The sequence below is a fragment of the Bison bison genome, unplaced genomic scaffold (genome assembly GCF_000754665.1).
Source record: "Bison bison bison isolate TAMUID 2011002044 unplaced genomic scaffold, Bison_UMD1.0 scf7180017864383, whole genome shotgun sequence".
Taxonomy (NCBI): Eukaryota; Metazoa; Chordata; class Mammalia; order Artiodactyla; family Bovidae; genus Bison; species Bison bison.
Window position 1 is genome coordinate 4,113,225 of NW_011494955.1, and position 15,685 is coordinate 4,128,909.

The window sequence follows — 15,685 nt, forward strand, 5'->3', positions numbered from 1 at the left end:
TTGGGAGGCAAATTCTTAACCACTGGACCACCCAGGAAGTCCTAAATGTTTTCACTATTAATTAAAACTGCATCCTCTTTCATTTATTGTACCCTAGTTTCATCTGCTTATAGTTGTTAGAGAGTTGAGTACTTACACCTGTCATCCAAGGTAAAAGCTACTTTTGTTAGATTTAGGTGGTTTTTGAGTTTGGTTTGGTTTGGTTTGGCTTTTTGTTTCTCATCAGATTTCTTACCTTAATTCATGAAGTCGTGCCAGGCTATTAGTTGCATTATATTTTCCTAGTCATTTGGTCCCACAGTTTTGTTGGATTTTTGAACAACTGTTTGCATTTGGCGAGAGGTGCTTCTTACTAAGAAGCTTTAATTTTAATATATTTCACTATTTCTTGCTGTTTTTTTTTTTTTTTTTAATTTTCAGTCCCCTAAAAAGCCTTTTTAGACTTTTCCCCCAATTCCCTCATATGATAATTTAATGCTAGAGATTATTGTATGTCGATTTATTCCAATTCTTCCTCCCTTTGGGGGTTTTATTGCCCCATTGAGAATGTATGGCATGGATTCAATGAGCTTCTAGTCTGGCTGATTTAGATATGTCAAAATTGTATCTTGTGCTAAAGAAGTTAGCAGAAATCCTAGTTATATCCTTAATTTTGAGGTGGAAGTAGCTTAATCTTGAAGAACTTTGGATCATTCCCAGATAGCTCCAAACAGCTTTTTTAATGAAAAAATTCTTTGCCTTTTAAAAATAACACATCTGAGACATTAAAGGGTTTACATTTTTACAACATAATGCTTCTGTGTCCAACCTAGTTTATGGAAAATCAGAATACAGCAGAAGGCAGTTTTTAACTTGGCCTATTAAGAATTTCTACCATTAAGAGGAAGGGTTTTTCTGTCTTAATTTATTCTTTCGTGTATATGGCCTTATGTTTCTTACAGTGTGAAGACTCATTTTAGGTCAGGTGGTTCAGAACATTCAGCAGAGGGCTCTGTGTCGTTGGGGGATGGACCACTGACCAGATCTGGTTCAAGGAACTTTGCAACTGAACGACATAATCCTGCAGTAACAGGGCATCAGGAACAAAGCTACCTTCCAAAAGAAACTCCCACTTTGCAGATGGAACAGAATGGGGACTATGGCAGGGGCAGGTAAGGAAATATGGTAATAAATATGGAAATAATGTGTATGAAAATTCTTTAATCATAATATGAATATTAGAAGTCCATTATCTAGTGATTTTTTTATTTAATTTTTCATATATAGTTATGCTAAAAAATTTTTTTGTTCACGTAATATGGGTTACTAGTTTTTCATAATTAAGAAATTTAGAATCCCTATAAAGAATATAACTGAGTCAGAGGTTTATAAAAGTTATTCTGAAGTTCTTTACAGTTCACTAAGGAAAGATTACCTTAGAAAGATCTTATGCCACCATAGTTTTAATTTCTGGCAACATGTGAACTGTGGGAATTGGGTTATATAACCTTGTCTACCCTTCCTAAACAAAAAAACTGAACCCTAATATGCTTCTGATGTGGAGGGAGCACTGCTAATAAAAATAGGACCAGTTTACTTGGTGGTGGTGGTGGTGATAGGTGACGTTTTCTGTAGATCAGCTCAGGATCCTTTCAGAAGAATATATATCTTTTAATAATAAAAGGAGATTTAGGAAGCATAGATACTTAAAACAGAAATTCACCCATCTTTGATAGAACATACACATTTGAAGAAACTTACTGAGTTCTCCTTCCTCCCCCACCCCTCACCCTCTTTTATCATTATTAAAAGGAGAACTCTCTTCAGAGGTCGAAGACGTCGGGAAGATGAAAGGATCCCAGTAAGTTTTTTTGTTTTTTTTTTTAACTTACATGTGTTCAGGATTTGTTTGTTTCTTTGTTTTTCTTGTGTGCTTTAGTATGGCATTGACTTCTGGTATGTCTTTCCTCGATTTTGTTTTATTGGTTATAATATTCAGCAAAGATAATTACAGCCTGTTTTTGACCCTGAAATATCCACCATCACCACCACTCATCATCCTTAAAGCACACATGAAGTTAGAGATTTGACTTGTATTGCTCACTTTTTAAAAAAAAAAATTGTTTGCCTAACCTATTCACATGGTTTAAAATAAAATCCATGAAAATATTCCATGTAAAGTTTAATTATTGCTTTATTAATGGAGATTTGAGGAATTTCAATGTTTTAATCTTACAATGCTGTTACAAACGGTGCAGTGATAACCTTGTGTAACCATCACTTCCTGTCTATGCAATAGTATCTGAAGGAAAGTCCCTGCAGGTAAGATTTCTGAGTCACAGTGCAGTAAGTTACTGTGTGATGGCTTTCTGTAGGGTTTGTGTCAATTTTCACTCAGTGAAGAAAGTTCCTATTTGTCCATAGCCTTACAAAGAATATGATTTTTTGCAAATCTAATATAGTATGTGGTTCACTTTTAAAGCTCTGTTGGATGGTATCGGAAATTATTACACTATTTATTAATTGTTACTTAGGGGCAATTCTCTACCTATTGCTGATTTTTATATTTCCCACTTAAGATTTAAAAAAAAATTTTTTTATAGTTCTAGGCAGGTTTTTGAATCCTCACTTAGCTAGCTTCAAATTATTCATATTTTTATTTTTTGAGGTTTGTTCATGGTGAATGTTTGCCATCTCCTAACTGGTCAAAAAGAGTTGAGAAATAAAAATAGTGTAGGAAGCTGGGCATACACACCGAGGAAATCAGAATCGAAAGAGACACGTGTACCCCAATGTTCATCGCGGCACTGTTTATAATAGCCAGGACATGAAAGCAACCTAGATGTCCATCAGCAGACGAATGGATAAGAAAGCTGTGGTACATATACACAATGGAATATTATTCAGCCATTAGAAAGAATACATTTGAATCAGTTCTAATGAGGTGGATGAAACTGGAGCCTATTATACAGAGTGAAGTAAGCCAGAAAGAAAAGTACCAATACAGTATACTAATGCATATATATGGAATTTAGAAAGATGGTAACGATAGCCCTGTATGCGAGACAGCAAAAGAGACACAGATGTATAGAACAGTCTTTTAGACTCTGTGGGAGAGGGCGAGGGTGGGATGGTTTGGGAGAATGTGAAACGTATCGCCAGTCCAGATTCGATGCATGATACCGGGTGCTCGGGGCTGGTACACTGGGATGACCCAGAGGGATGGGATGGGGAGGGAGGTGGGAAGGGGGTTCAGGATGGGGAACACATGTACACCCTTGGCGGATTCATGTCAATGTATGGCGAAACCACTACAATTTTATAAAGTAATTAGTCTCCAAAAAATAAATAAATAAATTAAAAAAAAAAAAAACACCAAAAAAAAAAGTGGTGTAGGAGAGCATGGAGGTTTCAAGAAAACACTAGAATTTACATTTATATATGTGTGGAATATAATGCTTTACATGCATAAATAGCAAATTAGTATACATATCTAATAGTATACTATATAGTGTTTGTGTAATATACCTAAAAATATACAGATACCACATGTTTAAGCAGTAAAGAGCAACCAACTTTGAAAGAAAAATAATTGCATTTTAACACAAAGAATAATTTGGGGCAAGCTGTGAACCCTTTAAAAAGTGTGGTTGTTTGCATTTACAGCTTTCTATACCATGGACAGCCTTGAGATTGTAAGGCAAGTTTTTAAAGATATCATTATAGCAGGCCATGTTAATCTTCCAAGTGGCCCTGAACAATTGAGAGGAGAGTTAGGTTTGAGGTCTGTTCGATGTGTTGAAAACATCTGGGTCGAGGATTGAAAGGAAAGTAGGCAAACATGCTTTTTTGTAGAAAAGGCAGGGAGGGGATGCCATCGTGCAGTGAGGAGATCTTAGCTAGAGGTGAAATTTAGAATTTATAGACTGACTTGTTGTGATTACAGTTATAAGAATGGATAAGATCATGCAGGGGACTCTGTGCAGACTGATTTGTAAAACAGCAAGAATGGAATCTTGAGGATCATGGTAGCTTTGGGGTTGAAAAATGAATTATTTCATTTTGTTTGAAGTATCCAAGAGAAATCCAAGTGGAGATAGCTAATAGTCAAGTGGATATCTTGGTTTTGGGCAAAGATCTGCTCTGAAAATATTTAAAAGTGTACAACCTAGTGATTTTTGGTAAATTTTCAGAGTTGTGCAACCAAAAATTTTCCAAAAAGTGAAAATTATTGTTTTTAGAGTTGTTTGCACGTAGGTAGTAGTTGAAGCCATGGATAATGGATATCACACAGGGAGAGTTTGTAAAGGCAGTTAGTAATCATACAGAAATCAAAAACCTTCCAAAGAAGTTGACAGGGAAAGAAGAGCACATGCTTGTCAGACCTGAGAATGAAGAGAAAGTATCAGAAGCTAAAGGAAGAATGAGCTCCCATAGGAGAGAATGTTTGCTCTAGTGAGGTCAGTGGGGGAAACCTCAGATTTTGTATTGTGTAAGGTATTGGTGACTTGTCACAGCAGTTTTAGTGATGTGGTAAATACAGAGGTGAGGGAGTAGAGGAGAAAATATAACATGTGAGAAGTTTGAGAATATAGAGTGGGGTAGATGAAAGCAAGATAAGATTCTTAAGGAAGGATATTGTTTTCTCTTGAGACTATGGAAGGAGAAAAGATGCTGGCAAATCTAGGTAGTGTAAGGTTTGTTGTTGTTGTTACGGGAGAGGGTATAGCAAATTTAGAAAGCAAAGAATAGCGGAGATTGATTAGAAGGTTTAAGGAAAGTGGCAAAGTTTGCAAAGGAACCAAGAGAAGAAGCTGACTAAGGATGAACTGGACCAATACATTACTGAGAGTTCACCTGAGATGAGAATCTAAGAATTTATAGAGGAAGAGTTCTGTTCATTAGGGTGCAATTTTGTTTGTTTCTACAGCTTTCAGCTTCTGTGGTACAGGGTTAAGGAATGAAATGGACATGTAACCTGTTTTTTGACTTGTGTCTTTTAGAGACCCCATCCTTCAACAGCTGAAGCAAAGGTTCCCACACCAAAGTTTGACTTACTAGCCTCAAATTTTCCTCCTTTACCTGGAAGTTCATCAAGAACCCCAGGTGAACTTGTTTTGGAGAGCAGGATGTCTGATGTTGTTAAGGGTGTCTGCAAAGAAAAGGTAAACACTGAAGCATCGATCTGTATCTTATGGGACCAATTTTTGCCTTTGTTTTCAGGGTTATTATTAGAATTAGAATTTTATTTGTGCTCAGTGCTTACTTCTGCCAGAGTTTTTAATTCATGAGGTTTTTAGCATAATTCGAGTCTTATGCAAAGATTTGTGTTAGAGCTACACAAGGTCAATAAAATGTTTCTTCATATTTGCATGTCTTTGTATCAGTCATCCCAGCTTGGTAGAACTAATTAAGGCAAGCTGAGTGGAAGGTGTTGTTTCAACTTGTGTCATTTCCAATTAACTGATAATGCCAGTGAATTCTAAGTTACTTTGGTAAACTCAGTCTTTCAAATAAATGGAGAGTTGCAGTCAAAAGCTTGGGATAACCCATCCTACAATATTTTTGAGTTTAGCCCTTTATATGCTAAATCTTCATGCCCCACAAATTTTTCTCATTTTCTACCTTTTGTTTCTAACTCAATTTTATTTTTAAGAGTGTATGTACATAATATATCTGGGCTTTTAAAGAAAAAGTGTCCCTTGAATCCACTTTCAACTCTAGCTTTTTCTCCTCATATTTATCCTTGTATTTCTAATTTAACATGTTTATACTACTACTTCTTGACTATTCATTTTTAGATGTTGTCTATTAACTTTACACTCTAGAAGCTAAGGGTTTAACTCTCTTAAACCGATGCACTTTATCCTCCCAGTATATTGTATTTCGTCATATCTGTGATGCCATCAGTTAAAGGATGCCCCGTTATTTTGGTATCACTAAGAAAAAAAGACACTGCCAGTTAAAGTAGGTCATGCCATCATTTATGAGTCATATCTCAATATTGCATCTTTTTTTTCCCCCATAACTGAGCATCATGCTAATGCTAAGTCGCTTCAGTCGTGTCCGACTCTGTGTGACCCCGTAGACGGCAGCCCACCAGGCTCTGCCGTCTCTGGGATCCTCCAGGCAAGAATACTGGAGTGGGTTGCCATTTCCTTCTCCAATGCATGAAAGTGAAAAGTGAAAGTGAAGCCACTCATTCGTGTCTCACTCTTAGCGACCCCATGGGCTGCAGCCTACCAGGCTCCTCCGTCCATGGGATTTGCCAGGCAAGAGTACTGGAGTGGTGTGCCATTGCCCTCTCTGAACTGAGCCTCATAGGGTACTGTTATTATGTTTCCTTTCTTATACTCTGCACAGCTGTGTTCCTGGGACTTCACCAGCATCCTAAGAATCCTCTTTGGTAGATCCCTTCTTCTTACTCTTGCTTGACTTTCCCATTTTATGGTCAGTCAGATCTTCCTAGGCTTCCTTTATAAGAGGTTTTTAGTATAAATGTTTTGAGATCTTGCATTCTAAAAATGTTTTTCGGTTCTCAAGCTTGACCAGTAGCTTTTTACTGTAGAATTCTTTATTAGAAATTGCTTTCCCTCAGAATTTTTAAGGTATTTTACAGTCTTTTTTAAAATTATGTAATTCTGTTATTTTGTAGTTGTTTAAATGGTAAAGAATCTGCCTGCATTGCAGGAGACCCGGGTTCACTCCCTGGATAAGGAAATGGCAATCCACTTCCCATATCTTGCCTGGAGAATTCCATGGACAGAGGAGCCTGGTGGGCCGCAGTCCATGGGGTTGCAAAGAGTCAAACACAACTGAGCAACTAACACTTTGACTTTGACTCACTGATTCTAAGATAGATTTTTTTTTTTTAAACATTTTCACCTTTGAAAATTATGCTGTCTTACAATTAAAATCTATTATAGTTTTAGTGGCAGTGTTTTTTCTTAGTAGTATATAAACTAATCGGTATGTTTTACACTTCTCAGATTTGGTGAGGTGTGATACATAGAGCTGTTGGTTGCCTGGTGGTGCTAGTGGTAAAGAACCTGCCTGCCAGTGCAGGAGACACAGGAGGCTTGGGTTTGATCCCTGGGTCAGGAAGATCCCCTGGAGAAGGAAATGACAACCTGCTCCAGTGTTCTTGCCTAGAGAATCCCTTGGACAGAGGGGCCTGGTGGGGTACAGTCCACAAGATCACAAAAAGTTGGACATGCACACATCTCATTTCAGGGGTGTGTTGGAGACATCTCATCAGAAACTGCTACATGACTCCTCTGCTCAGAAAATCTAATTCCAGTGATACACAGATACATTTTTAAAGAATAACAATAAAGTGTACTTCTTGTAATTCTAACCCACAAATGTGAGATAAACACTTAATTTGATACTGGACCTTGTATGTCAGATTTCTGATTTTCTTGTTTGGCTTTTCTAATTTTCGTCTTTTACTTGTCTGTATTTTCTACAAAGTTTTTCTGAATGTTACCTTTAAAACCTATTGTGAAATTTTTTAAAATTTTAATCCCATACCCCTAAAAATTTATTGAAATTTTGTCAGTCGATTTTAATTTCTTAGGGGTCTTTCTAGTTTTTCTTTCTTTATACTTGTAGTAAAATACATGTAACGTAAAATTTATCATCTTAACCATGATAAATGTGTCGCTCACATCCCGCTCTTCCCTTAGCCCCTGGCAACCAGCATTCTGCTTTGTGTCTGTGAATTTGACTATTCTAGGCACCTCATATATGTGGCATCAAACAATATTTGTCTTTTTGTGACTGGCTTATTTCACTTAGCATAATGTCCTCATGGACCATTCTTTGTTTTAGTGTGTATCAGTGCTTCATTCCTTCACTGTGCGGTGATATTCCATTGGATAGATATATACCACGTTTTGTTCATCCACTCACCAGCTGAATATTTAGCTTGTTCACTTTTTGGCTATTATGAATAATGGTACTGTGAACATTTGTATTAAAATTTTTATATAGACATATGTTTTCTCTTAGATTTTTAACTGAATAGAATTGCTCTGTTTTAACAGAGCGGCTGCATATTTTACATTTCCATCCTCAATGTTTGAGAATCCCAATATCTACATACCACCACTAACATTTGTTATCTGTCTGTCTTACTGATTATAGCTATCCTAGGTGAGTGTGAAGTGGTTTCTCATTGTAGTTTTGATTTGCATTTCCCTATTGGATAATTGTGTCAAACTTTTCATGCATGTTCTTATTGGCCATGTTTATCGTCTTTGGAGAAGTATCTATATAAATTCAATTTTTAAATATGTTTCCACTTTAAGGATAATGAAGAGTTCAGAGTTAGCTGCCCAGTGCCTGCAGAAGATGGACAGACAGACTGCACCTCTGCCCAGCAACTCAGTATGAGCCCCAGTCCCCCATGTACAGCTGAGCTTTCTGCATTAAGGTACACGTTTCAATGCAGATGATCTTTCACATTAAGATTACTTTTGCATCTGGTCATTTGCTCAGCTGTTTCTTTGTGCTATATTCTAAGCCTAATGTCAAGTTCTTTTTTTGGTAGCACAACTCAGCCTGAAAAGGATCTAGTAGAGGATTCCACTGTTCAGAAGGATGTTCCCAGCCAGCCAACAGTACCAGTTTCTTCCCCAAGTACTGCAAAGCCATCGAGAACAAATACTGCTTCACCATGTAATAGTAACATAAGTGCGGCTGTAGCTGTGGCCCTGCAGGTAACTTGATAAATTTAGTTTATGTGAGAATAAAACAATAGGTTAAATAATGAGAAATTTTATTTTTCATGGAACTCTGCTAGAGCAGAGTCATTTGGAAATAGCCCAAACTGGGGCTGGCTGCCTGCATCAAAAAAGAGTTTAAAGTCAGTCTGAAGAAAAGGGAAAATTTAACCTTGTTGAGGGAATGAAGAAATTACTGTCATTATTTCCAATCATTATGGTTAAGTGAAGCTTACTTTTCTTGGTAACTGTCTTTTTTGGCTTTGAGCCTCTTGAAATTCTTTCTATATAATGCTTAACAAATCTATGAAACCCTTGAGGGGCCACTGCCATCTTTATTAAGTTTCCAGAATCATTTTTATAAATTTGAAAAATACAGAAATGCAGAGCGGGTGGGGTAAGAACACATAGAATCTAGCCATAAGTCTTTCATTTATTGCTATAACTGTCCATTTTTGGTACAGCTCTTTCTTTTTTCTAGGTTAAGAACATTTTACCTTGTCATTTAATAACAAAAGTAATAATAGAATAGCAGCTGCCAGTTTTTGGATGCATTCTTTATGCTAGGATCAGAGCTACAGTCTTTTTGCATGCTTTGGCCCATTCTCACAGCATCCCTGTTCTCCTTTTCAGATGAGGTAGTTAAGACTTTATCATTATTGGTTTCCAGATGCTCTCCTGAGATTTTTGCAGTCTCTCTCAGGATTCTTAGCCAGGGAAGAGAGAATGGAACCATTGTATTTCATCATTATTATTAATTTAATCTGTTTTTCCTTGTTAGACGCTTAGGTTCCAGTTTTTTGCATCACTATCAACAGTGCTGACTTGTATATCCTTCACATAAGTATTTCAAGTGAAATTATGGTATCATATGTAAATTGCTAGGACTTTTTAATTATATTCAAAAAGTGTTTTTAATTGTACCAATACACCAATATACTTTAATAGCAATTTGTATGAGATTGCCTGTTGCCCTTTCTTTACTGATTTCTTGTGGTTGACACTATTCTTTTTGAACTCTATCACTTAGAGTGTATGTACCATAAACGTTTTTGTTTCTCTACTTCAAAGGAACCTCGAAAGCTCAGTTATGCTGAAGTGTGCCAGAAGCCCCCTAAAGAGCCAGCTCCAGCTCTTGCACAGCCACTGAGAGAGCTGCGCTCCAATGCAGTATCTCCCACCAAAAATGAAGAGAATGGAGCTCCTGAGAAGTCATTTGAGAAACAACACGAGAAGCCAGAAGCAAGGGCTAGTAAGGATTACTCTGGCTTCCGAGGCAATGCCATTCCCAGGGGAGCAGCTGGAAAAATCAGGGAACAGAGACGCCAGTTTGGCCATAGGTCTATACCTCAGGGAGTGACTCGACGTAATGGCAAAGAGCAATATGTGCCACCCAGATCACCAAAGTAAAAAACGAAACGAAAACTATTCAAAACCTTCTCTCTCTTCCCATTAAACTTGAGCCGTGGCTATACTGAACTGTTTTGGAGGGGAGGGGGTGGCCAGGAAGGAAGCAAGAGCAAGTGCATCCTTAAATCATTACGGATTTTGGAGTTGTGAGCAGTAGAATCCCAAAATTCATCTCTAAAGTGATTTTAAAATGCTGGAGGATTCCAATCAGTATAAATATATATATATATATGTATACATATATAAAAATATAATTTTTCTATTTTTGTTTTTGATTTTAATTTGCAGAGATCTTCTGCCTGGAATCAATTTTGAGGGTTCAGATTTAGCTTGGGAAAAAAACATATTACACATCCTTCAGTAGGAGACGAGGGATTGAGAGAAAATATTTTTTGAAGAAGCATTTCTGTAAAATTAGAAATTAATTTTTTTAATCTATTTAAAGTTTGGCTTGGAGAATGCCATTTCTGCCTATATGGCCTTGTGTTGCAAAACAGATCAGTGGCTGGGGTGCCTGTTGTGGTGTGAGTGTGTGCAAGTGTGATTGAAGCCAAATCTGTTGTCAAGTTAGTAAATGATTTGAAAACTGAATGTAATACTTGAGTAGATTTTTTTTCCAGTTTGAAATTTAGTCTGTCTTTTCAACCTTACTAATACTTCATTCAACAAGCTGTTAAACTCTGATTGTACTTAGAGATATGACTACCAATCAATTTGAAATTCAAGGAAAGAATGGGGGTTATTCAAAAAATTGCAATTTTGTGGTAGATCTGAGTGGGTGGGTCAAACGGAGTTCAGAGGTTTAAGCAGCCCTGTGATTCTCCCCAGCCCCCTAAAATAGGAAACAGTTTTCTTTTGTTAACTTCATTTGTACTCTCAGTTCTTTGACTACCCACCCCCAAAAGCAAAAAATAACCAACCAACTATATAGAATTGTATGTTTCTAACTGCCTTTATCAGTCTAGTCAAATCATAACTGTTCTAAATTTCTGACTTGAACATTGAAGTATTTTACTCTTCTGGTCATGTATTTAGAACTTAGATCCCAGAATGGTAGGGCAGGCTGACCCTACAATAATTTATTTGTTAGTGTTAAAGATGAAACGTTGTAGCCAACTCTTAAAGTGTTAAATAGTGTAGACATTAAAAGAAATTTCTTTTTAAAGGCTTAATTTGGGGACAACTTTTTTCTGTTTACAATGTATTTATCACCTCCTTTCTTTCTCTTTCTCAAAAAAAAAAAAAAAGTTTGGAATTCACAGAAACAGAGCCAGCAAGTTACAAAATTTTTGAGTTAATGAGTTAGAAAGATAATTAAAATTAACATAATTTCTCAGTGAATACAGTTGTAACTCTTATATGAAATAGGCAAGTTTACATGCTGGTGTTTAGAAAATGGCTAAAAAATCAAAAACCATTGCATTAATCTGTTTTAAGTCATACCATATTCAGAGTTCTGTGTTTTCTCTTTAGGGATGGTTTGTGATAGTAATAACTGTCCCTTATGTTAGTGAATTACATTTGTACAAACTGAAACTGTAAATTGTGAACACTGGAAAGCACCATTGTGACATAGAATAAACATCTTAGTAATATATTAAAATGAATGTAAATGGAGGTTAAAATTACATTACTGTGAAACTCATCTTCCAACTCTAAGTTAACCTTTGGAGATTTGTATTAATAGGTAATTGTTCAGAGCTTTGAAAACACTGCACATTTCTGTACAATCCAGAATTATCACTTCTTTGTAACTTATTATTCAGCTTGGCAATTGCTTTTGATTTGGTGGATTGATAACATGATATAATATATTTAAGCAGTTCGAAGCTATTCATTTCTACACACTATTTTCTACTAAATGAAACATACAATAAAACTACCTGTGTTGAAATTTGGGGGAAGTTTAGGTCCTTTAAAGAAAAAAAGAAGTATTAATAATCATTGACTACATCTATGATAAAAGTGCTTATTTTGGTTTACTTAGATAATGCTGCAGCTGGTGGAATGATAAGCATTTAAAGTGTTAACACTCTGTGAATGCATTGGATTTAAGAGAATAAACATTTTATAAAAATCACTTGGTAAGGATTATAAACTTAATTATTGCACTTAGATGAAACTTTTTTTTTTTACAATGTGTCACATAAATAGGCCTTTATTGTTTGTATCCTTGTGTGTCTTACTGTTAGTCTACCTAACTTCTAAAAACTAAATGTTTTAATTGATACACAAGACAAAAGAGTTCTTTAAGAAAGCAAGTGTGTTCTTGCTTTTTCCAAGAATGTTATTGAAAGTAGAAATTTTAAAACATGACCATTTAAAAATTTCTTATTAAATACAGTGTTTTAACTTAATTTGCCCTCATTACAGCTAATAGTTTCCATTTTGATGGGATGTATAGGGAAGAATAATGTGTGTATGTGTGTGTGTGTATATATATATATAATATATATATTCACAGTATGTATTTAGCATTTATTTTATTACATCAGATTAAGGTCTGTACCTAAATGATGCCTGTGAGTTGTGTGAAACTGATGGTTTTTTTGTCCGACGTTACTCTGTAAACTGATGAGGGTTGGGCGTTCATTGTAGTTTTAACTATTTATTTGGTTCTTTAGAAGGCAGAATTTAAATGTCTAGAGTTTCTCTTCATTCTTATGACTTAACACTTCCTTGGGTTGTTGAAGGGTAAAAGTAGATACAAATGATAATTGAGTGTGTGGTACAGTGATCTTCTGCTATATATAGTTCTTAAGGTATGAGGAGAAGAGTTGTACAAGTTCATCACCTTGCACTTCATAGAGAAGCTATATAGAGATGGCAAAATCTGCCTCCATTTTCTATCCAGATAATTAAGATTTTCATGTTATCTAGGCCTGTCTTTAATCTGAGTAATTTCATTTTTGCAAATACACTGGCATTTAAAGGAATGATCCATCTAAATTTTTTTCAACTGGATTTTAGAAGAAGATACGATCTTTCAGTGATATGGTTTTATTGTTATCATATGTGTTCAATTTGCATGTGATCAAATGACATGCAGATTTATTTATTTTGGGTTCCTAAAAATTAAGGTAGCTTGAATATTGTTTTACATTCCTTTTTCTTTTTTAAATAACCAGGATGGCTTTGGAGAAGGCTTCATGAGAGTATTAGCATCTGCTGGAGCAGAAAATAGTATTTAAAAGTCACTGAACACGTTCTAAAGTTTTATTAGTTGTGACATTAATATGTAATCTTTTGGCTTAAATGTCCACTGTTTTTTTACTTTGACACCGTTAAACAGTACTGGGCTTAAGTTTCTGATATATATATTGGCCATGTATATTAACCATATTTTTAAAGTACTGTTTTTGTTTTTACAGAAAAGGTAAAATGCGAAAGTATGTTCCTTTTGAGGGATTTTTATAAATTCTTAACTACAATTTATGGCGTTCTTTCATAACTTTTTACATTTCTTTACAATTTGGTGGCCATTAATTTAACCTAGGGCTTTTTGGTGTATGCTAATTTAACTAGTCTGAGATTTCAAGAAGAAATATAGACATTTCAGCCCTCATTAATTGAGAATATTTTAAGAAGTTAAAAGAGAATTTGTTTTCAAGTTGAGTGTATTTTCTTTTAAAAGCCACCTGATTGTTAAATAGTTTCAATTTTATTGTTAAAAGCTGCAAATTTTTGAGTAGACGGTTTCTAAAAGTACAAGTGAGATATCAATAAGGCTGTGTATAAAATGGTTTTACTTTCAGTTATGCAGCACAAAATACTGATTAGTATAAGAAACAGTCTGCATCATTATTGGGTTTTGTTTTTTTGGTTTTTGCTTGATTCTGGTGTCCTTTGAGTGACATCTCGTAAATGTTTGGGCTTGGGAGTCAGAACCAGTTAGTTATCTGGCTTCTCTTGTTCATTGCTTAGGTTTGTTCTTGTTGTCCAAACTGCCCCCCCAGCACCCCCTGACATGTGCATATGCTCATGCATATTATGTTAAAATGAGTACATCCTTGTATTTGTATTTTTGTTTTCAACATTGCCAAGGTGCTATCGGAAATTAAAATAACACAAAATTAGAAAAAATAAAATTATTAAAAAGCAGGACTGGTTTCCTTTTCTCCAGGTGGCTTATATCTAACGACTGCTTGTATTTACTTGCTGATTACTTTTCATGTTGCCCACTCTAGTTCTGTTCTGATTTCAGCTGTTGGTTTCTTTGTGTGTGGGGGGGGTGGGGCTTGAAGTGGATTGTGTGATACTTCATCTGCAAAGTGAGAGAGTAAAAAGCTAGAAGATTCAGCTCTGTGATTCTGGGGTTTTATTCTTTTAGTGTCAGAAGCAGTTATTGAAGGGGAGAAAAATCATAAGGCAATATATATCTTTAGAGTTTTGCCTTCATGGGTCAGATAATGACCTGACTTGAGTATGTAGGCTCTGGACCTTTAAACTTCTGTTTTGAAGAGAAAGCCTTGGTTACCTTTACATTTTCAACCACCTCTTTGCTTTGAGTACAAACAGTATGAGTCTTAATTTTTTTTTTAATCTATGATAATGGCAAAAATGGAAAAACTGAATAATCTGTGACTTTTTCAAATAGCTGATATCTAAATTAATGTGGTAGCTCAACTTTTATTTAATATAGTATTGCTATAAAGCCCTTAAGTGTATGCCACAGTTCTTGAATTGTCTAGCTATAATAAACTTTTTAATAGTAGAAATCAAGGTCTTTTAAATATAGGCTAATTTCAAATTAAATATTCTAATCATATATTCAGAAATTTTTATTCAACCAAGTTATGTGTTGTATGTTTATAAATAATGTACATAATGGTAAAATTTAATGTGAACATTCACTTTGATAGTTACTTAGCTCAGTAATATTGTCCTTGCAAGAGCTAAAACCTTTATTTTGCTAATGAACATTTATCTTAATGAAGTTAGCTGTTATCAGCAAAATCATCCAGATTTATAGGGGTAACAGGTTGACAAAGCATTAGGGCCTTCCTATCAGGTGTTTTGAGTTTATTTGGTCAAGAGAGGAGATGCATAACTTAATTTTCTTCTTTACCATATCAGGAACACAGTATAATTGTGTATTATTTTTGGTGAACTAATGCCCAGTTGATAAACTTAATTATGTAGGCTTTTCAGTTGTTTTAAAAGTGGCTTTGTCGAAAGATTCTCATCACTGAGATAACCTTATATATGCCTTGTTAGAAAATGTTAACGGAGTATTGTATGTCTCCCAAGTTTAAATTTCAATTTTATGCGTAGAAGTTTTTATAAAAAGTTTTAACGTTTACTACTAAAGGGTTGTGAGTTTCCTTTAAAATCTTTGGCATGAAAACTATCATGGATGTCTTTAGTTGGTATGAGGGTTTAAAGGAATTGAGATGTTTTTACTTTTTTCATAATGCTCCTAAATATGGGCCTTCATCATCATCTGGTGTTGTAGGAAGGAACAAGCTTCCTAAAAGTTGTTTCTTTTACATTCATTTTGGTAGCTGTTCTGCAGATCTATGAAGCCCCTATACTTCTCTTGTGTTTCCTTTGTGTATCTACTGTATCAC

At 35.2% G+C, this 15,685-nt stretch overlaps 1 protein-coding gene across 6 annotated transcripts in view; it reads left to right on the plus strand.

Annotated features, from left to right (window-relative positions):
- LARP4 (La ribonucleoprotein domain family, member 4) overlaps window positions 1-12,195 on the plus strand; it is a 69,692-nt gene extending 57,497 nt beyond the window's left edge. For 5 of the 6 annotated variants that reach the window (XM_010857810.1, XM_010857807.1, XM_010857809.1 and 2 more), the window contains 6 exons: window positions 942-1,151; window positions 1,792-1,840; window positions 4,983-5,144; window positions 8,292-8,416; window positions 8,534-8,702; window positions 9,777-12,195. In XM_010857810.1, coding sequence (XP_010856112.1) covers window positions 942-1,151; window positions 1,792-1,840; window positions 4,983-5,144; window positions 8,292-8,416; window positions 8,534-8,702; window positions 9,777-10,115 — 1,054 coding nt within the window. In that variant the 3' untranslated portion in view covers window positions 10,116-12,195. Of the gene's footprint in view, window positions 1-941; window positions 1,156-1,791; window positions 1,841-4,982; window positions 5,145-8,291; window positions 8,417-8,533; window positions 8,703-9,776 lie in introns of those variants that run through there. The other variant, XM_010857812.1, reaches the window with a different exon arrangement.
- Window positions 12,196-15,685: the final 3,490 nt, after the last annotated feature.